This window comes from Alexandromys fortis, unplaced genomic scaffold, assembly GCF_014885135.2.
Source record: "Alexandromys fortis isolate MF-2015 unplaced genomic scaffold, M_Fortis_MF-2015_v1.1 scaffold_99, whole genome shotgun sequence".
NCBI classification, from domain to species: Eukaryota; Metazoa; Chordata; class Mammalia; order Rodentia; family Cricetidae; genus Alexandromys; species Alexandromys fortis.
Genome location: NW_026067982.1, coordinates 3,005,386 through 3,021,277, shown reverse-complemented (window position 1 = coordinate 3,021,277; position 15,892 = coordinate 3,005,386). Strand labels below are relative to the sequence as shown.

General features: G+C 34.9%; 1 protein-coding gene across 1 annotated transcript in view; it reads left to right on the top strand.

The window, feature by feature from the left end:
- The window catches only part of Gphn (gephyrin), a 326,333-nt gene that overhangs the window by 56,234 nt on the left and 254,207 nt on the right, over nt 1-15,892 (top strand). The window contains exon 2 of the mRNA XM_050158607.1: nt 13,431-13,509. Coding sequence (XP_050014564.1) covers nt 13,431-13,509 — 79 coding nt within the window. The remainder of the gene's footprint in view (nt 1-13,430; nt 13,510-15,892) is intronic.

The following is a 15,892-nucleotide window of genomic DNA, read 5'->3' as shown; positions in this document are numbered from 1 at the left end:
AAAAAAAAAAAAAAAAAAAAAGCTTTCTGTTTAATGAGGTCTCATTTATTAATTGTTGATTTTAATGCCTGTGCTAATGGTGTTCTGTTCAGAAAGTTTTTTTTCCCCCTGTCTAATGAGATCAAGACTGTTCCCCACTTTCTCTTCTATCAGTTTATTTGGTTTTATGTTAAGGTCTTTGGTTCATTTGGAGTTGAGTTTACTGCAGTATGATAAGTATGGATCTATTTGGATTCTTCTATATATAGCTGTCCTGTTTGGCCAGCACCATTTGCTGAATGAAGATGCTGTCTTTTTTTTTTTCCAGTGTGTACTTCAGACTTCTTTATAAATAATCAGGTGTCTAGTGGTATGTGAATTTATATCTGGTTCTTCAATTCAGTTCCATTGATCAGTGTGTCGGTTTTGTGTCAGTACTATGCTGTTTTTATTACTATAGCTTTGTATTACAATTTAAAATCCAGGATGGTGATACCTTCAGCAATTCTTTTATTATTCAGGATTGTTTTTGCTATTCTCATTCTCTCTCTCTCTGTGGGGGGTGTGGGTGTTTATGTGTATGTGTGTTCATGAAACTGAAAATTGTCCTTCATAGTCTGTGAGTAATTGGGACTTTCATAGGGATTTCACTGAGTCTTTAGATTGCCTTTGTCAGCATGTCCACTTTTTCTATGTTAATCTTATGACGATCCATGAGCATGGGAGAACTTTCAATATTCTGATATATTTTTTAGTTTCTTTCTTTAGCTTCTCAAATTTTTTATCATACAAATTTTTCACTTGTTTGGTTAGAGTTACTTCAAGATATTTTGTATTATTTGAGGCTATTATGAAAGCTGTTGCTTCCCTGATTTCTTTCTCAGACCATTTGTCATTTGTATATAGGAAGGCTATTGATTTTTGTGAGTTAGTTACTTTGAGGAAAATGTTTATCAGATGTTAACTGTCACTGTTAATCCTGTCACTGTTCCTCTAGCCAATTGGTTCAATAGGCTGGATTTTCATTGGGGACAGACATGACTGAGAAAGGGGTGGTTTTTTGGAGCGAAGAACAAGCTGGAAGGTGTAAAGGATGGCTTGCCACTCTGTTCAAGTTCTCCATTTATGATTTAGTATTTGTGCACGTATTTTACACTTTAATAAGTGATAAAAGAATTCTTTAACAATCAGGTGTGTGAGTTTCCTGTTGGAATTTTATCATGTAAATAAAGATGCTTTAGCTTACTCCCTTCCTATTTGTATCCCCTTGATCTTCTTCTGTTGTCTTATTGCTNGAAAGCAGAGCAAGATGAATGAATGCATGCTCCAGTTCACTTGCTGGTGCTCAGCTCAGTCTCTCAACTCTTTTTTTTTTTTTGGTTTTTTGAGACGGGGTTTCTCTGTGGCTTTGGAGCCTGTCCTGGAACTAGCTCTGTAGACCAGGCTGGTCTCGAACTCACAGAGATCCGCCTGCCTCTGCCTCCCGAGTGCTGGGATTAAAGGCATGTGCCACCATCGCCCGGCTCTTGTTCCTGATTTTGGTAGATTGCTTTGAGGTTCTTTTAAATTGATGTTGCCTATGAGGCTACTATAAATTGTCTTTTTCATCATGAAGGGTTGTTGGGTTTTTTCAAAGGCCTTTTCAGCATCTAAGGAGATGATCATGTAGTTTTTGCCTTTCATTCTGTTTATAGGGTGGTTCTCATTATTCCATTTATATATGTTGAACTGTTCCAGGATCTCTGGGAAGAAACCTACTTGATTATGGTGGATGATCTTAGATGTGCTCTTGAATTAGGTTTGTAATTATTTTATTAAGAATTTTTGCATCTGTATTCATATGAGAAATTGGTCTGTAATTCTTTCTTTGTTGGATCTATATCTGGTTTGGGAATGTAGGTAACTGTGGCCTCAAACTGAATTGAACAATGTTTTCTCTTTTTGTTTTGTGCAGTAACTTGAGGAGTACTGATATTAACTCTTATTTGAAAGTGTGGTACAATTCTGACCTAAAAACATCTGGCCCTGGGTTTCTTTGGTTGGGAGACATAATTACTTATTACTTCTTTTTCATTAGAGGTTATAGTTCTGTTTAAATTGCTTATCTGATTTTGATATGACATGATTTGATGTGACTTTTGATTTGAGAATAAAATTATCTTTTTCTTTTAGATTTTCCAATTTGATGGAGTACAGGTTTATAAAGTGTGTTCTTATGATTCTCTGGTTTCTATGATTTTCTTTGGTGTCTATTGTTATATCACCCTTTCTGTTTCTGATTTGGATATTCTCTCTCTGCCATTTAGTTAATTTAGATAAAAGGTTTTATTTTCTCAAAGAGCCAACTCTTTATTTTGTTGATTCTTTGTATTATTTGTTTTTGTTTCTTTTTCTTTTTTGTTTTTTTGTTGTTTTTTGTTTCCTGTTTTTTCAAGATAGAGTTTCTCCATGTTGCCCTAGCTGTCCTGGAACTCGTTTTGTAGACCAAGCTGGCCTCTCACTCACAGAGATTCACCTGGCTTTGCCTTCCGAGTGCTGGGATTAAAGACAATTAAAACCACTGCCTCGCTGTTTGTTTTTGTTTCTATTTTATTGCTTTTATCTCTGAGTTTCGGATATAATTTATTTTTATTCTAGAGCTCTCTGCTGTGCTGTTAAGTTACTAGTGTGATGTCGGCACAGTGTGTGAACTTGCCCATTAGAATCACCTTCATTGTGTTTCATAAATTTTGGTATTTTGTGTATTAAGTTTTGTTCAATTCTAGAAAGTCTTTAATTTCACTCCTTTTTTTAATTTGCTTTTTTGAGACAAGGTTTCTCTGTAGCTTTGGAGCCTATTAGGTATCAGGGAACTAGCTCGTTCATTCTTAATTTATACCTTGACATATTTTTTATTCAGTAGTGAATTGTTCAGTATCTATGAATTTGTAAGCTTTCTGTTGTTTCTGTTGTTAATATTCAGGTTTAATCTGTTTTGGTATAATAGGATGAAGCCTGTTATTTCAATTTCATTTTATATGTTGAGACTTGCTTTGTTTACAAGTATACAAGTGTACTTGTTTTATATATATGTATATATATACATATATATACACACATACATATACACTTGTATACTTGTAAACAAAGTGTGTGTGTATAACCAGTTGGGCAAAGATATTTATTTTGTCCTGAGAAATTAAATCTAAATGTTACGATGAAGTGTTCTGTAAATATCTGTTAGGTCCATTTGGTTTATGTTTGTTAGCTCCAGCATTTCTCTGTTTCTTTTCTGTCTGTATCACCTGTCTATGGCAAGAGTGGGGTATTGAAGTTCTCTTACTATTAATGTTTAAGGGTCAGTTTGTGATTTAAGCTGTTTTTGTGTTTCTTTTACAAAATTGGGTGCCCTTATGTTTGGTGTATAGATGTGTTAAGAATTGCAGTGTCTTCTTGGTGATTTTTTTCCTTTGATGAAGATATAATTTCCTTCTTTATCTTTTCAAATTAGTTTTGGCTTGAAGTCTATTTTGTCAGATTCTAAAATGGCTATACCAGCTTACTTCCTTAGGTTAATTTTTCCCCATTTTTTTTTAATAAAAAGGATGTTTATCCTTGATGTTAAGATGTGTTTTTTTGGATACAAGAGAAAGATGGATCCTAGTTTTGTGTCCCTTTTGTTAGTCTGTATCTTTTTTATTGAGGAATTGAAATCACTAATGCTAAGAAATATCAATGAAAATGAATGTTTGTTGATTTCTGGTTATTGTTGTTGTTGTTGTTGGTGGTGGTGGTGGTGGTGGTGTTTGTGTGTGTTTTCCACCTTTTTTTTTGCTGGTCTGTGTTTTCTTATATTTTCTTGTTTGTTCCTTGTTTTCTTGAGTGTAGTTAACTTTTTTTTAGGTTGAAGTTTACTTCCTATTACCTTCTTTAGGGCTGGATTTGTAGACAGATATTGCTTAAATTTAGTTTTATCATGGAATGCTTTTTTCTCCATCTGTGGTTATTGATCCTTTTGCTGGGTATAGTAGATTGGGCATCTGTGATGTTTTTCTTCAAGTCTGTAGAACATATGTCCAGGCCCTTCTGGCTTTCCCACTTTGAAATCAGGTAGTATTTTATAGGTCTGCCTTTCTATGTCCTTTTTCTTTGCAAATTTTTAATATTCTTCATGGTGATATTTTATTTGTGTTTTAATAAATAAAGCTTGTCTGAAGATCAGAGTGCAGAGCTTAGCCACTAGAGGCCGCAGAGTGGTGACACACACCTTTAATTCAAGGACTCAAAGCCACCAAGGCCTATACAAGATTGAATCTGTCTAAAAGGAGAAATAGAACTCACGCAAAGGTGTTCCCCGAACTAGGAAGTTATACACCTTTAATCCCAGCACTAGGGAGGTGGAGACCGGAGTGATATGGCTGGGCAGGGAGAGGTGTATAAGCAGGAGGAGACAAGAGCTCCTTGTATTCTGGGGTTTGGTGGAAAGCATTACAGCCTACACTCACAACAGCAGTCTGAGGATTCTGTCTAAGCACACAGTCTGAGGATTTGTAGAGACAGTGCAGTCTGTGGTTTCGTAGAGACAGCATTCAGTCTGAGGATTGTAGAGACAAGATCTTCCCTTTGGTCTGAGATTTGGTAGAGGTAAGAGCTCTCTAGTGATTGGCTGCTCTGCTTCTCTGATCTTTCAGCATCAACCCCTATGTCTGACTCCGGGTTTTTACTATTAAAACCAATTAGAATTCATGGTACAGTGTACAAATATTAAATGTCAAATTTCCCTAGCTTTGATAGTATGATATAATATCTCACAAGTGGTGAAAGCAGAGTGAATTCTATAGTTGTTTTTTTCTACTTTCTGTTCGTCTATAATTATTTCAGTATAAAAATGATTCTCTCAAAGTGTATTATATATGTTCTAAGAAATTTTCCAAGTTTCTAAATAAAAATCTCAAAGATTTATAATATATATTTATTTATAGAAGTTAAACAATTCTAAGTTTTAGGTCTGTGATGTATTGAAGGTTGTTTTGCATATAGATTGAGGCTTGTATTAAAATAATTTTAATATACTTGCTTAATTTTCCAGCACTATATGATGAAGAACTCTATTTCTTTTCTACTTGATTGCTTTTGTACCATTGTTTTAAGACCAATTTTTGTATGTGAGGATATAATTATGTTTTCTATTTTCCTTTTCCCCTGATCAGTGTATCTATTTTTATAACAGTACAACATTATTTTGATAGTTATATCTTTATAATAAATTCCTAAAGTTTACCATGTGTTTTATACCCTACAAGCAGTTAAGTCCGAGTACATGAATATAGTGGAATAAGAGAAGTACAGATTGAACTGTGAAGGACAGAAGAGACTTGAACTTCTATGATGCTGAATAAATTCAGTTGCTGTCACTATCATTTTTCTGATGTGGAGGGAAAGCTGGACCATAGAAATTGATTAAAGTGCTGAATTCTCTTTTATTTGTTTATTTATTTTGAGGGTTTCTTTGTGTAGCCCTGGATGTCCTGGAACTCACTATGTAGACCATGTTGTCCTGGAACGCCTAATTCTGTCTCCCAAGTGCTGGATTAAAGGTCTGTGCCAGTTATTCCCTGTCAAAGTGCTGAAATCTGAGGGGAAACACTTCATTGATATGTAGGCCCCCTGAACTGATATGCTTTCCAAATGTCAGAAACTACATAAAGACGAACAATTGTAGCCTTGTTACCAATCTGGAGCAAACAACCAAAGATGAGAAAAAAAGCCATTGCTCTTGGTATTGACATCATCTCTATACATTATGCTATTTGCTATTCTCCAGCTTTGCAGCCATTTTATGGTTGTTACTGTCATTGTGGACATATGTATATAAGGTAGTTTGATTAATGTTTTGGTGTGGGTAAAATCTGAAATCAACTCATGAATTTTAATGAGTTTGCTATTCTTTTAAATTTGTGAATAAAGCCCTTGGAGTGATTTTATATAATATTCAGAGCACATCATAAATGTTTAAACATGTTTCATGAATGATTCAGATAAGTGAAAAACTGATGATGTCCACTGGGTGGCAGCCATATACTATATCCAAAGACAAATCTGAAGGACCAGCTGGTTAAGGGTGATGAGCACAATTCACTGAATTGGAAGCTGTTTTCTTTACCAAGAATTGGCTGACAGCCTTTGTGCCAAACTGTTTGAAGCTTGATTTTGTTCTTTTTAGCTTGATATTTTTAGTTTTAAAAAAGTCCCATACAAAGTGGTCAACCCTGATAACACACACACACACACACACACACACACACACACACACACACACAGAGAGAGAGAGAGAGAGAGAGAGAGAGAGAGAGAGAGAGAGAGAGAAAACAGATTCAGTATGTAGGTTGTATTTATATATTATGTGTATATATGTATTTGACAGTAATAATCATAGAAAAAGACTATCAACTTGAGGGTAGTATGGAATGGTTGAAGGGGGAGCATTTTGTATGGGCCAAGGGGGAAATATAATTCTGTTTCAATTAAAAATATATTTCTAGAAGTATCATGTTGGGAGGGATGAGAGAATATACACTAATATATCTGTCCTTTTCAGAAGAAAATGTTTGCCAACTCTTGCCTTAGACAAAATCCCAAGCATTTCAATATATTATATTCTCCTCTAGTTTGGGCTATGGATAATAGTCTCACTTAAGTGAGAATAACAGATTTACAAACACAACCTTGTACAAGGCTGCAAGCTCTGTAGACATAAGACTTGCCACTAAGAAGTTCTGAGATAATCATAATCATATTGATGTTTAGGGCTTGTTTTTTGATGAGGCTGACTTGAATCAAGCTTGATTGCCATGATTATGTTATAATAAAAGTATTCATTGAATAACAAAAGTTCAGCAGAAGTGCTAATGGTATATACATTTGAGATAAAGTATTGGAAAAAAGGTAATCCAGTATTTTGAAGATATTTTATTTTTTAAGAAAAACAGTAAGAGCCGGGCAGTGGTGGTGCATGCCTTTAGTCCCAGCACTCAGGAGGCAGAGGCAGGTGGATCTCTTGAGTTCTGAGTTCAAGGCCAGTGTGGGCTAGAGAGTGAGTTCCAGAACAGCCAGGGCCACATAGAGAAAAGCCAAAAAGGAGTAAGGAAACATGTATTGATTAGGTGTCATGATTCTGTTGAGATTTTTTGTTAATGTATATAATAATACTACTTAATGGTTTATTTTTTTGGTTAGGTACAGGTAGTTAATGAAGATGAAAGCATGAATTTACTATTTTTTTTTAAAAAACCATATACCAAGGCTAAATTTTAAAATTTGTGTTTAAGGTGTTAATATGTGAGTTTAGTGATAGGTAATTCAATTTGATGAACTTGTAATTAAATTTGACTTATATTAGAGCTATTACTGTTTTGGAAGATTAGTAATTACAGTTTAAGTTAAAAAACTGTAATTTCATAAATTAAGAAGACAATGTTAGATTTTAATTTTTGACTGCCAGAGCTATGCTTTATTAGAAATACCCATATCTCAATATTGAAGTCATTATGATCTATGTTTTATATAAAATCTTCTTTGTAGAAATAGGAAAACATACAAACATGAACTTTACCTTAAAAGAGTGTTGTTCTAATGAATATCCAGGAAACCACTACTGAACCAAATTAGTAGAATATTATCAATTAATATTACCAGTTAACTTCAATTGTCAACTTTACACAACCTAGAATCTCTTGGGAAATGGGTGACATTTTGCAACAAAGTTTACTTTAGAGCAGATTTCAGGCCTCAGTTGCAAGCTGTATGAGGTTCATCTGCCTGATCATATTGATTACATTAAATACTTGTTAAGACACTATGTCTCAGACTATATAAAACAAAACAAAATAATCTGATTATATGCGTGATGTAAGAGACATATCTTAAATATAAAGACTAAGGGAGGATAGAAGAAAATTTGCCATGCACTTAATTAGCTCTCACTTAAATGAGAGCTAGTAATGCTATACTAATGTTCAACAAAACAGTCTCAACTAAAGACTAGATATGAAAGTTGGATTTTGTAATAATAGTCAGTGTGCCAGGAATTTATCACACACAGTCAAATGTGTATCGCATAGTAAGAATGATTTTAAATGTATAAAAATTCTCTAGAAACAGAAGCTAACAAAACAATTTTCTAGTCATATTGGTGGAATGCATGATACATCTGATAGTGGCTCATAGAGCACATAGATGGCCCATAAAAGTGATGGAAGAAAAGCAAGGCAACAGCAAAAATGATGAGTTAACTGACAGTGAAAGGACCTTTTCTTTTTAGATGAGGAATATATTCTTTTAAATTCTATATGGAATGTTAAACAAAATTGACCAAGAGGTCTCAGAAATACCTGTACACTCGACTCTTGACAAAGCTTCCAAAAACATACATTAGAGAAAGTATATATAGCATTTTCAGTGAATCTTGCTTGGGAAACTGGATAGCCACACACGTGAAACTTGACCCATCTTTCACCTTGTGCAATGTCTAGCAAGGTGGATTAAAGGTCTTCATATAAGACTCAAAATGCTGGAATCTTTGGAAGAAAACAGGGAAAACACTTTAAAATATTTGAACAGGGAGTTATTTCCTGCATGGGACTCCCAAAGTACATGAAACAAAAGCAAAAATTGCCAGATGGTATAACATCAGGCTAAAAAAAAATTTCAAGTAAATGATGAAGTGAGAGACAACCTACAGAATATAAGAAAAATTTCCAGAGACACTAGCACAATTAAAATTAATCTAGAAATACTTTTTTATGGATTAACAATACTGGGTCTGAGCCGGGCCATGGTGGCGCATGCCTTTAATCCCAGCACTCAGGAGGCAGAGGTAGACAGATCTCTGTGAGTTTGAGGACAACCTTGTCTACAAGAGCCAGTTCCAGGACAGGTTCCAAGCTACAGAGAAACCCTGTCCCGAAAAACAAAAATAAAAACAAAACAAAACAAAATACTGGGTCTAGTTTGATGGCACAAACAGATGGTACTGCCTAGTTTAATGCCAACTTGACAAAAGCTAGAATCATTTGGGACGAGGGAGCCTAAATGAGAAAATTACCCAACCATTTTGGCCTGTGGGCAAGCCTGTGGTGCATATCGTTGTTTAATGATGTAAGGGGGGGAGGTCAGCTCATTGTGGGCAGTGCCTGTTCAGGCTAAGCAAGCCTTGGGAAGTAGCTTCATGGTCCCTACATTAGCTCTTGCTTCAAAGCTCCTGCCCTGATTTCTCTGAGATGGACTCTGTTGTGGAACTGTAAACTGAAATAAACCCTTTCCTCCCCAGGTTGCTTTTTGTCATGGTGTTTTGTCATAGTAGTAGTACCCCAAAACAGTTGGTGCTTTCTGCACATGAATGAGAACCTGCATTTGTATCCGCAGGCGCCCACTTAAAAAGCAAGCCATGATTACTTGAGCCTATAATTCCAGCTCCTTGGAGGCAATGCTTGCCCACTAGTCTAATCTAGTTGAACTGGTGAGCTCCAAGTTCAGTAGAGACCCTTTCTTAAAAGGTAGAGTGGAGAGTGTTTAAGGAAGACACATATATTGACCTTTTGCCTCTAAATGTGTGTGTGAGTGTGTGTGTGTATACATGTACATATAAACATGCATATACCACACAGATATACACACTCGAAGATGTTAAATTGTATAAATGTCTGTGACTCACCCAATTTGATATTTTAATATAGTAATTATTTTTAATTATCTAGAAAATATTTTGAATATAAAAGGTACTTAACATTACGATGGCATCTCCCTGGGATAATCAGTTTAACAACGAACCAGTGAGATGGGCCTTAGAGATGCCTCAGTGCACAAAGGCATTTACTACCATGTCTGATGACCTGAGTTTGATTTTTAGAACCTACATAGTGAAAGAAGAGAACCTATTCCGGCAAGTTATTCTTTGATCTGCTCATATGTGCCATGACATGTGCCCATCCAACCCATATAAAACTAATAACTATAAAAGATGGACAAATAATATGAATAGGCATTTCTCAGGAGAAAATAGTAATACCAACAAATTCATGGAAAATGCTCAGTACTATGAATCACATAGAAATGCAAATGAAGTATCATCTTACCACAGTTAAAATGGGATGTTTGAAAAAAATATAACTATGCATAATGGTGCACACCTGATTTAAATAACTTTTTTAAAATGTTGTTTATCGGCCAGGTGGTGATGGCACGCTCCTTTTAGTTCCAGAACTCAGGAGGCGAATTTCTTGAGTTTGAGATCAGCCTGGTTTAATAAAGTTCCAGAACGGCAAGCGTGACACAGAGAAACCCTGTCTTGAAAAACAGCAACAAAACAAACAAATAAGCAAGATGTTGTTTATCTAATTTCTTCATTGCAAAGCTACCCTTTTCTTTTGTGATTAAGAAATACCCCTTGATCATCCCATCACATCCCTACAACATTTTTACCCTTCATTGTAAATCTTTTACTTTTTTAGTGTGGCGTTTGCTATTCTTTCTAAGTCTATTTAGCCTTTTTTTTTTTAAATCAATTTTTAGGTATTTCCAGAAGTTTTTATTCTTCTTAAAAGTATTGTTTTTTCTTCCATTCTCTCCTGTTTATATGTCTCATTGTTTGATTTCTATATAGTTTATACTCTTGTTTTTTTTCTAATTTTAGGCATTTGTCAGCTGACTTTTCTTTAAGTTCAATTCAATTCTTAAGTTAAAGATTTTGCTCTGTTGAGTTGGATATTAACCTGCGAGCTTCATAATTTCACATTTTATACATATCATTTCTAAAATTATCTAATTCTCTTTGGTAGATTTTATTCTTTGTTAACTATTCCTCTTTAGACTATTGTTAAGGATTTTTCTTTACCTCATGTTAAATAATTTTTTATTGATTTTTATTGAGCTCTACATTTTTCTCTGCTCCTTTGCCTACTTCTCCCCTCCTCCTCTAACCCTCCCCCAATGTCCCCATGCTTCCAGTTTACTCAGGAGATCTTGTCTTTTTCTATTTTCTACTTCCCATGTAGATTAGATCTATGTAAGTCTCTCTTAGTGTCCTCGTTGTTGTCTACGTTCTCTGGGATTGTGGTTTGCAGGCTGGTTTTCTTTGCTTTATGTTTAAAAACCACCTATGAGTGAGTAAATGTGATAATTGTCTTTCTATGTCTGGGTTACCTCACTCAAAATAATGTTTTCTAGCTCCATCCATTTTCCTGCAAAATTCAAGATGTCATTATTTGTTCTGCTGAGTAGTACTCCATTGTGTAAATGTACCACATTTTCCTTATCCATTCTTGGTCAAGGGGCATTTAGGTTGTTTCCAGGTTCTGGCTATGACAAACAAAGCTGCTATGAACATAGTTGAGCACATGTCTTTGTGGCACGATTGAGCATCCTTGGGATATATACCCAAAAGTGGTATTACTGGGTCTTGAGGAAGGTTGTTTTCTAATTTTCTGAGAAATCGCCACACTGACATCCAAAGTGGCTGTACCAGCTTGCATTCCCACCAGCAATGCAGAAGTGTTCCCTTTTCTCCACATGTCCATGTAGTCCAGCATAAGTTGTCATCAGTGTTTTTGATCTTGGCCATTCTTACAGGTGTAAGATGGAATCTCAGAGTTGTTTTGATTTGTATTTCTCTGATGACTAAGGATGTTGAACATTTCCTTAGGTGTCTTTCAGCCATTTTAGATTCCTCTGTTGAGAGTTCTTTGTATTCCATTTTTTAAATTGGATTATGTGTTTGTTCTTTTGGTGACCAATTTCTTGAGCTCTTTGTATATTTTAGAGATCAGACCTCTGTCTGATGTGGGGTCAGTGAAGATCTTTTCCCATTCTGTAAGCTGTTGTTTTGTCTTGTTGGTTTTGTCCTTTGCTTTACCGAAGCTTTTCAGTTTCCGGAGGTCCCATTTATTAATTGTTTCTCTCAGTGTCTGTGCTTCTGGAGTTATATTTAAGAAGTGGTCTCCTGTGCCAATGCATTCAAGTGTATTTCCCACTTTCTTTTCTATAAGGTTCAGTGTGGCTGGCTTTATGTTGAGGTCTTTGATCCATTTGCACTTGAGTTTGTGCATGGTGATAGATATGGGTCTATTTTCATTCTTCTACATGTTTACATCCAGTCATGCCAGCACTACTTGTTAAATATGTTTTTTTCCATTTGATATTTTTTGCTTCTTTGTCAAAAATCAGGTGTTCAAAGATGTGTGGATTGATATCCGGGTCTTCTATTCGGCTCCATTGGTCCTTCTGTCTGTTCTTAATGCCAATACCAGGCTGTTTTCAGTACTGTAGCTCTGTAGTAGAGTTTGAAGTCAGGTATTGTAATGCCTCCAGAAGTTCTTTTATTGTACAGGATTGTTTTGGCTATCCTGAGTTTTATGCTTTTCCATATGAATTTGAGTACCGTTCTGTTGAGGTCTGTGAAGAATTTTGCTGGGATTTTGATGGGCATTACATTGAATCTGTCATATTAAAGAGTTTTCTTAGGTGTTTAAACTCTGTATCATCTGTAGTGTCTTGTATTCTTTTTTATTTTGATCATTATTTATATTTTGTGTTCCATCTCATACTTGTAAGCTATTGTTTACAAGTAGTGTCCATGGGGTGGAATAGTAAACATGGGCATGAAAGTTCTTTTTCTTTAATTCTAAATTAACAGGAGGTGGGAGCCAGTTATCCTCCAAAACTGTTGTTTTGAACTTCGCTGGTTTCTTGTCTGGCCTGCTGGCCTGCAAATATCAAGAGCCATGGTGATTTTTCTTTTTCCAAATAATCACTTTTGATCTTAGTCTATGTAAATGGCAAATGTTACCAGAAATCCAAACAATCAGCAGACTGAAATTACCTATGAAGCTATTACCATTCTACAAGTTTAGTTTATACTTTTATTTTCATTGATCTCTACTGTTTCAAACAAATGTTATGGCAGGGGTAGCAGTGTTGTTAATCTCTTATTTTCTGTACTGTGGGATCAGGGACTTGCCATTATGTATCAGTAGATTAATCTTCTAGAAGTGAAACAAAATTTTCACATTTTAATTGCTTTATAGATCAAATTTATATACGGTTATTTTATTTTAATTAGCTACTTGTTATTGAAATGTTGGCCTTGTTGTTGACCATTAATATTTTTCTCCTCAAAAAGCATTAATATGCCTGGTGGTGGTGGCACACACCTATAATCCCAGCAGCACTCAGAAGGTAGAGGCAGGCAGATCTCTGTGAGTTCAAGGCAAGCCTGGTCAACAGAGCGAGTTCAAGGACTGGCTCCACAGCACACAGGGAAACTCTGGGGAAAAAAAAAAGCAAAAACAAAAACTTAATGCTGCTATGTAGAAAAGAAATATAAAGGATAAATTTCATTTAAAAATTACTTTTGGTCAGTACTAGCTATAGTGAAACATAAAAATTAATTTTGTTTTCTTTCTCCTTTTCTTGTTTAGTGAGTGATAGCTGCTTCAGGAATCTTGCAGAAGACCGAAGTGGGATAAATCTTAAAGATCTTGTCCAAGATCCTTCTTTGTGAGTACTTGTTTTTATCACTAAGTATAATTTAAAACTTTATTTTTGCATTAACTTAAAAATAGTTTTTAACAGCTAATTTTAAACTTTTTCTGAGAATTTGTCACATTTAGTGAAGTCTCATGGAGCAGTTTCTTTTTATGAAAAGGAAAAACATTAGAAGAAGTGGTTGTCATCCTGAAAGATTGACTTTCATAGCATTAGTAACTGGTGACAGCAGTAGGTATTGGTCAAAGCAATTACTGACTAATACATTTGTTTGGGGGAGATGAGAATAAATTTACTTACATCAAGTTTAAGTTTCTTTGAAAATCTTTGCAGTAATTATTTATTCTTAAAATTAGAAATATAAAACATTCATAATAACTATATTATATATACAAAAGTGTGTACACACACACTTAATGTTCCATATCAGAACACTGCAATCCATAGAATGTTTAGAGTTTTGTAGCTTTCAGTATTTTTTATTTTTTTGTTTATTGAGACATCATCTCAGCTCAGTCTTGTTTAGAACTCATTCTGTAGCCTTGGCTGGCTTCCAAGTCATGATCCTCCTGTCTCTTCCTCCCAGTGTTATATATATCACAAGCATCTGCCACCATGCTCCTCCCTCTTCTTTAAATTGTTTCTTTTGTTTGCTTTTCAGATCATCCCCTTTTTTATAAACATATATTCTGGGATGATATTGCTATTTAATAATTTCCTTAAGTTTTGAAATTTTATATTATTGAAAAATTGCTTCAGAAGGGCAAAACCAAGATAGACGATTTCATACTATAACTATGTGATAGGTATCCTGTAATTTTCAAGATCTATATACTATGTGTCCCACAATTTTACATCCATTTCACTATCACAAATTAGTGAAATGCAGTGCACTGGACAAGCTGTTGTTTGAACCATAGTTAAGGAGGGATGCCATGTTAGAAAAGAAGTATGAGAAAGTCATAAATCTTGTAGGATTACTTTGTCTTTTTACCAACTTGTAAAAATTGACTTGTCAAGATTGAGTTGAGGTGGTATCTAATCTCTTGTTTTTTCTAAGTGATTTTTGCCTATCTCCATCTGTAGGTGTTAAGTGCAAAAACAAGTAGAATTAAACACTCATTTTAGCTGTTTGAATCGCCAGTTTGTATGCATACTAAATTTCTAAATATATATCCATTTTAATAGCTTATTTTTTATTTCTAATGAAAATTGAAAGGTTGTATCCTTTACATATATATAATATGTCAATTTTTGTTGTGTTATAAGACCTTTTTAGTTTCGTATCTCAATGCATTGAAAAGTCTTAATCAAGTTTAGTTTGATATTATATCTGTATACATATAATTTTCAATCATATAAGAAATTATTCTTCTTATGATATAATTTAACTTTTTTCTTCTTTAAGTAGAGTAATACATGTTAAGTTACAAAAAAATTAAACTGTTTCTTCTGGAGAGATGACTGTGATAGGTATTTAAGGTATAGTCAATTGAATGGTTTTTTGAGACAGGATTTCTCTATGTAACAGTCCTGGCTGTCCTGGAATTTACTCTGTAGACTAGGCTGGCCTCATAAGCACAGAAATTGGCCTGCCTTTGTGTCCAGAGTGCTGGGGTTAAAGGTGTGCATCACCCCCGCCCAGCCAGTTGCATTCTTTGTAGAGCTTAATTCTCTTTACTTTCAAAATAGTTTTAACTGTGTACTATGGGCGAGACAAAAGTTACCACATTTGTGTTTTGAATTTCTTTTATTGCTATTCAAAAACATTTGTTTGTTTGTTTCTAGCTTATGAGGTTTTGCCTGCATGTATGTTTGTGCATCGTGTTCGGAGGTCAGAAAAGGGTTTCATATTCCCTGGGACTGAATTCATAAATGGCTGTGAACCACCATGTTGTGCTGGGAATTTGGCCTCAGGTCCTCTGGAAGAGCAGCCAGTGCTCTTAACTGCTGAGCCATCTCTTCAGCCCCATGTTTTAGATTTCTTTTTGCTTATTTCTAACTAGCAAATTTATAACTTAGACTCAATTTTAAGTGTTAAAAGTTGTTTAAGACTCAAAGACCGCCAGGCAGTGGTGGCACACAATTTTAATCCCAGCACTTGGGAAGCAGAGGCTTGCAGATCTCCATGAGTTTGAGGCCAGCCTTGTGTACAAGAGCTAGTTCCAGGATAGGCTCCAATGCTACAGAGAAACTCTGTCTTGGGGGAAAGAAAAAGATTGAAAAGACCTATAGAAAAGTATTGGTGCTATTCATCCTGCTGTTAAGTGTTGGGTGTGAAGTAGATGGTATGGCTCATTTAATTTCCAAGTATTTTCAAAAACTTACTACTTATGATATAGATATGTATTGTTTAACACTAAGGAATAATTGCTCAATTGATGGGAAATTTATG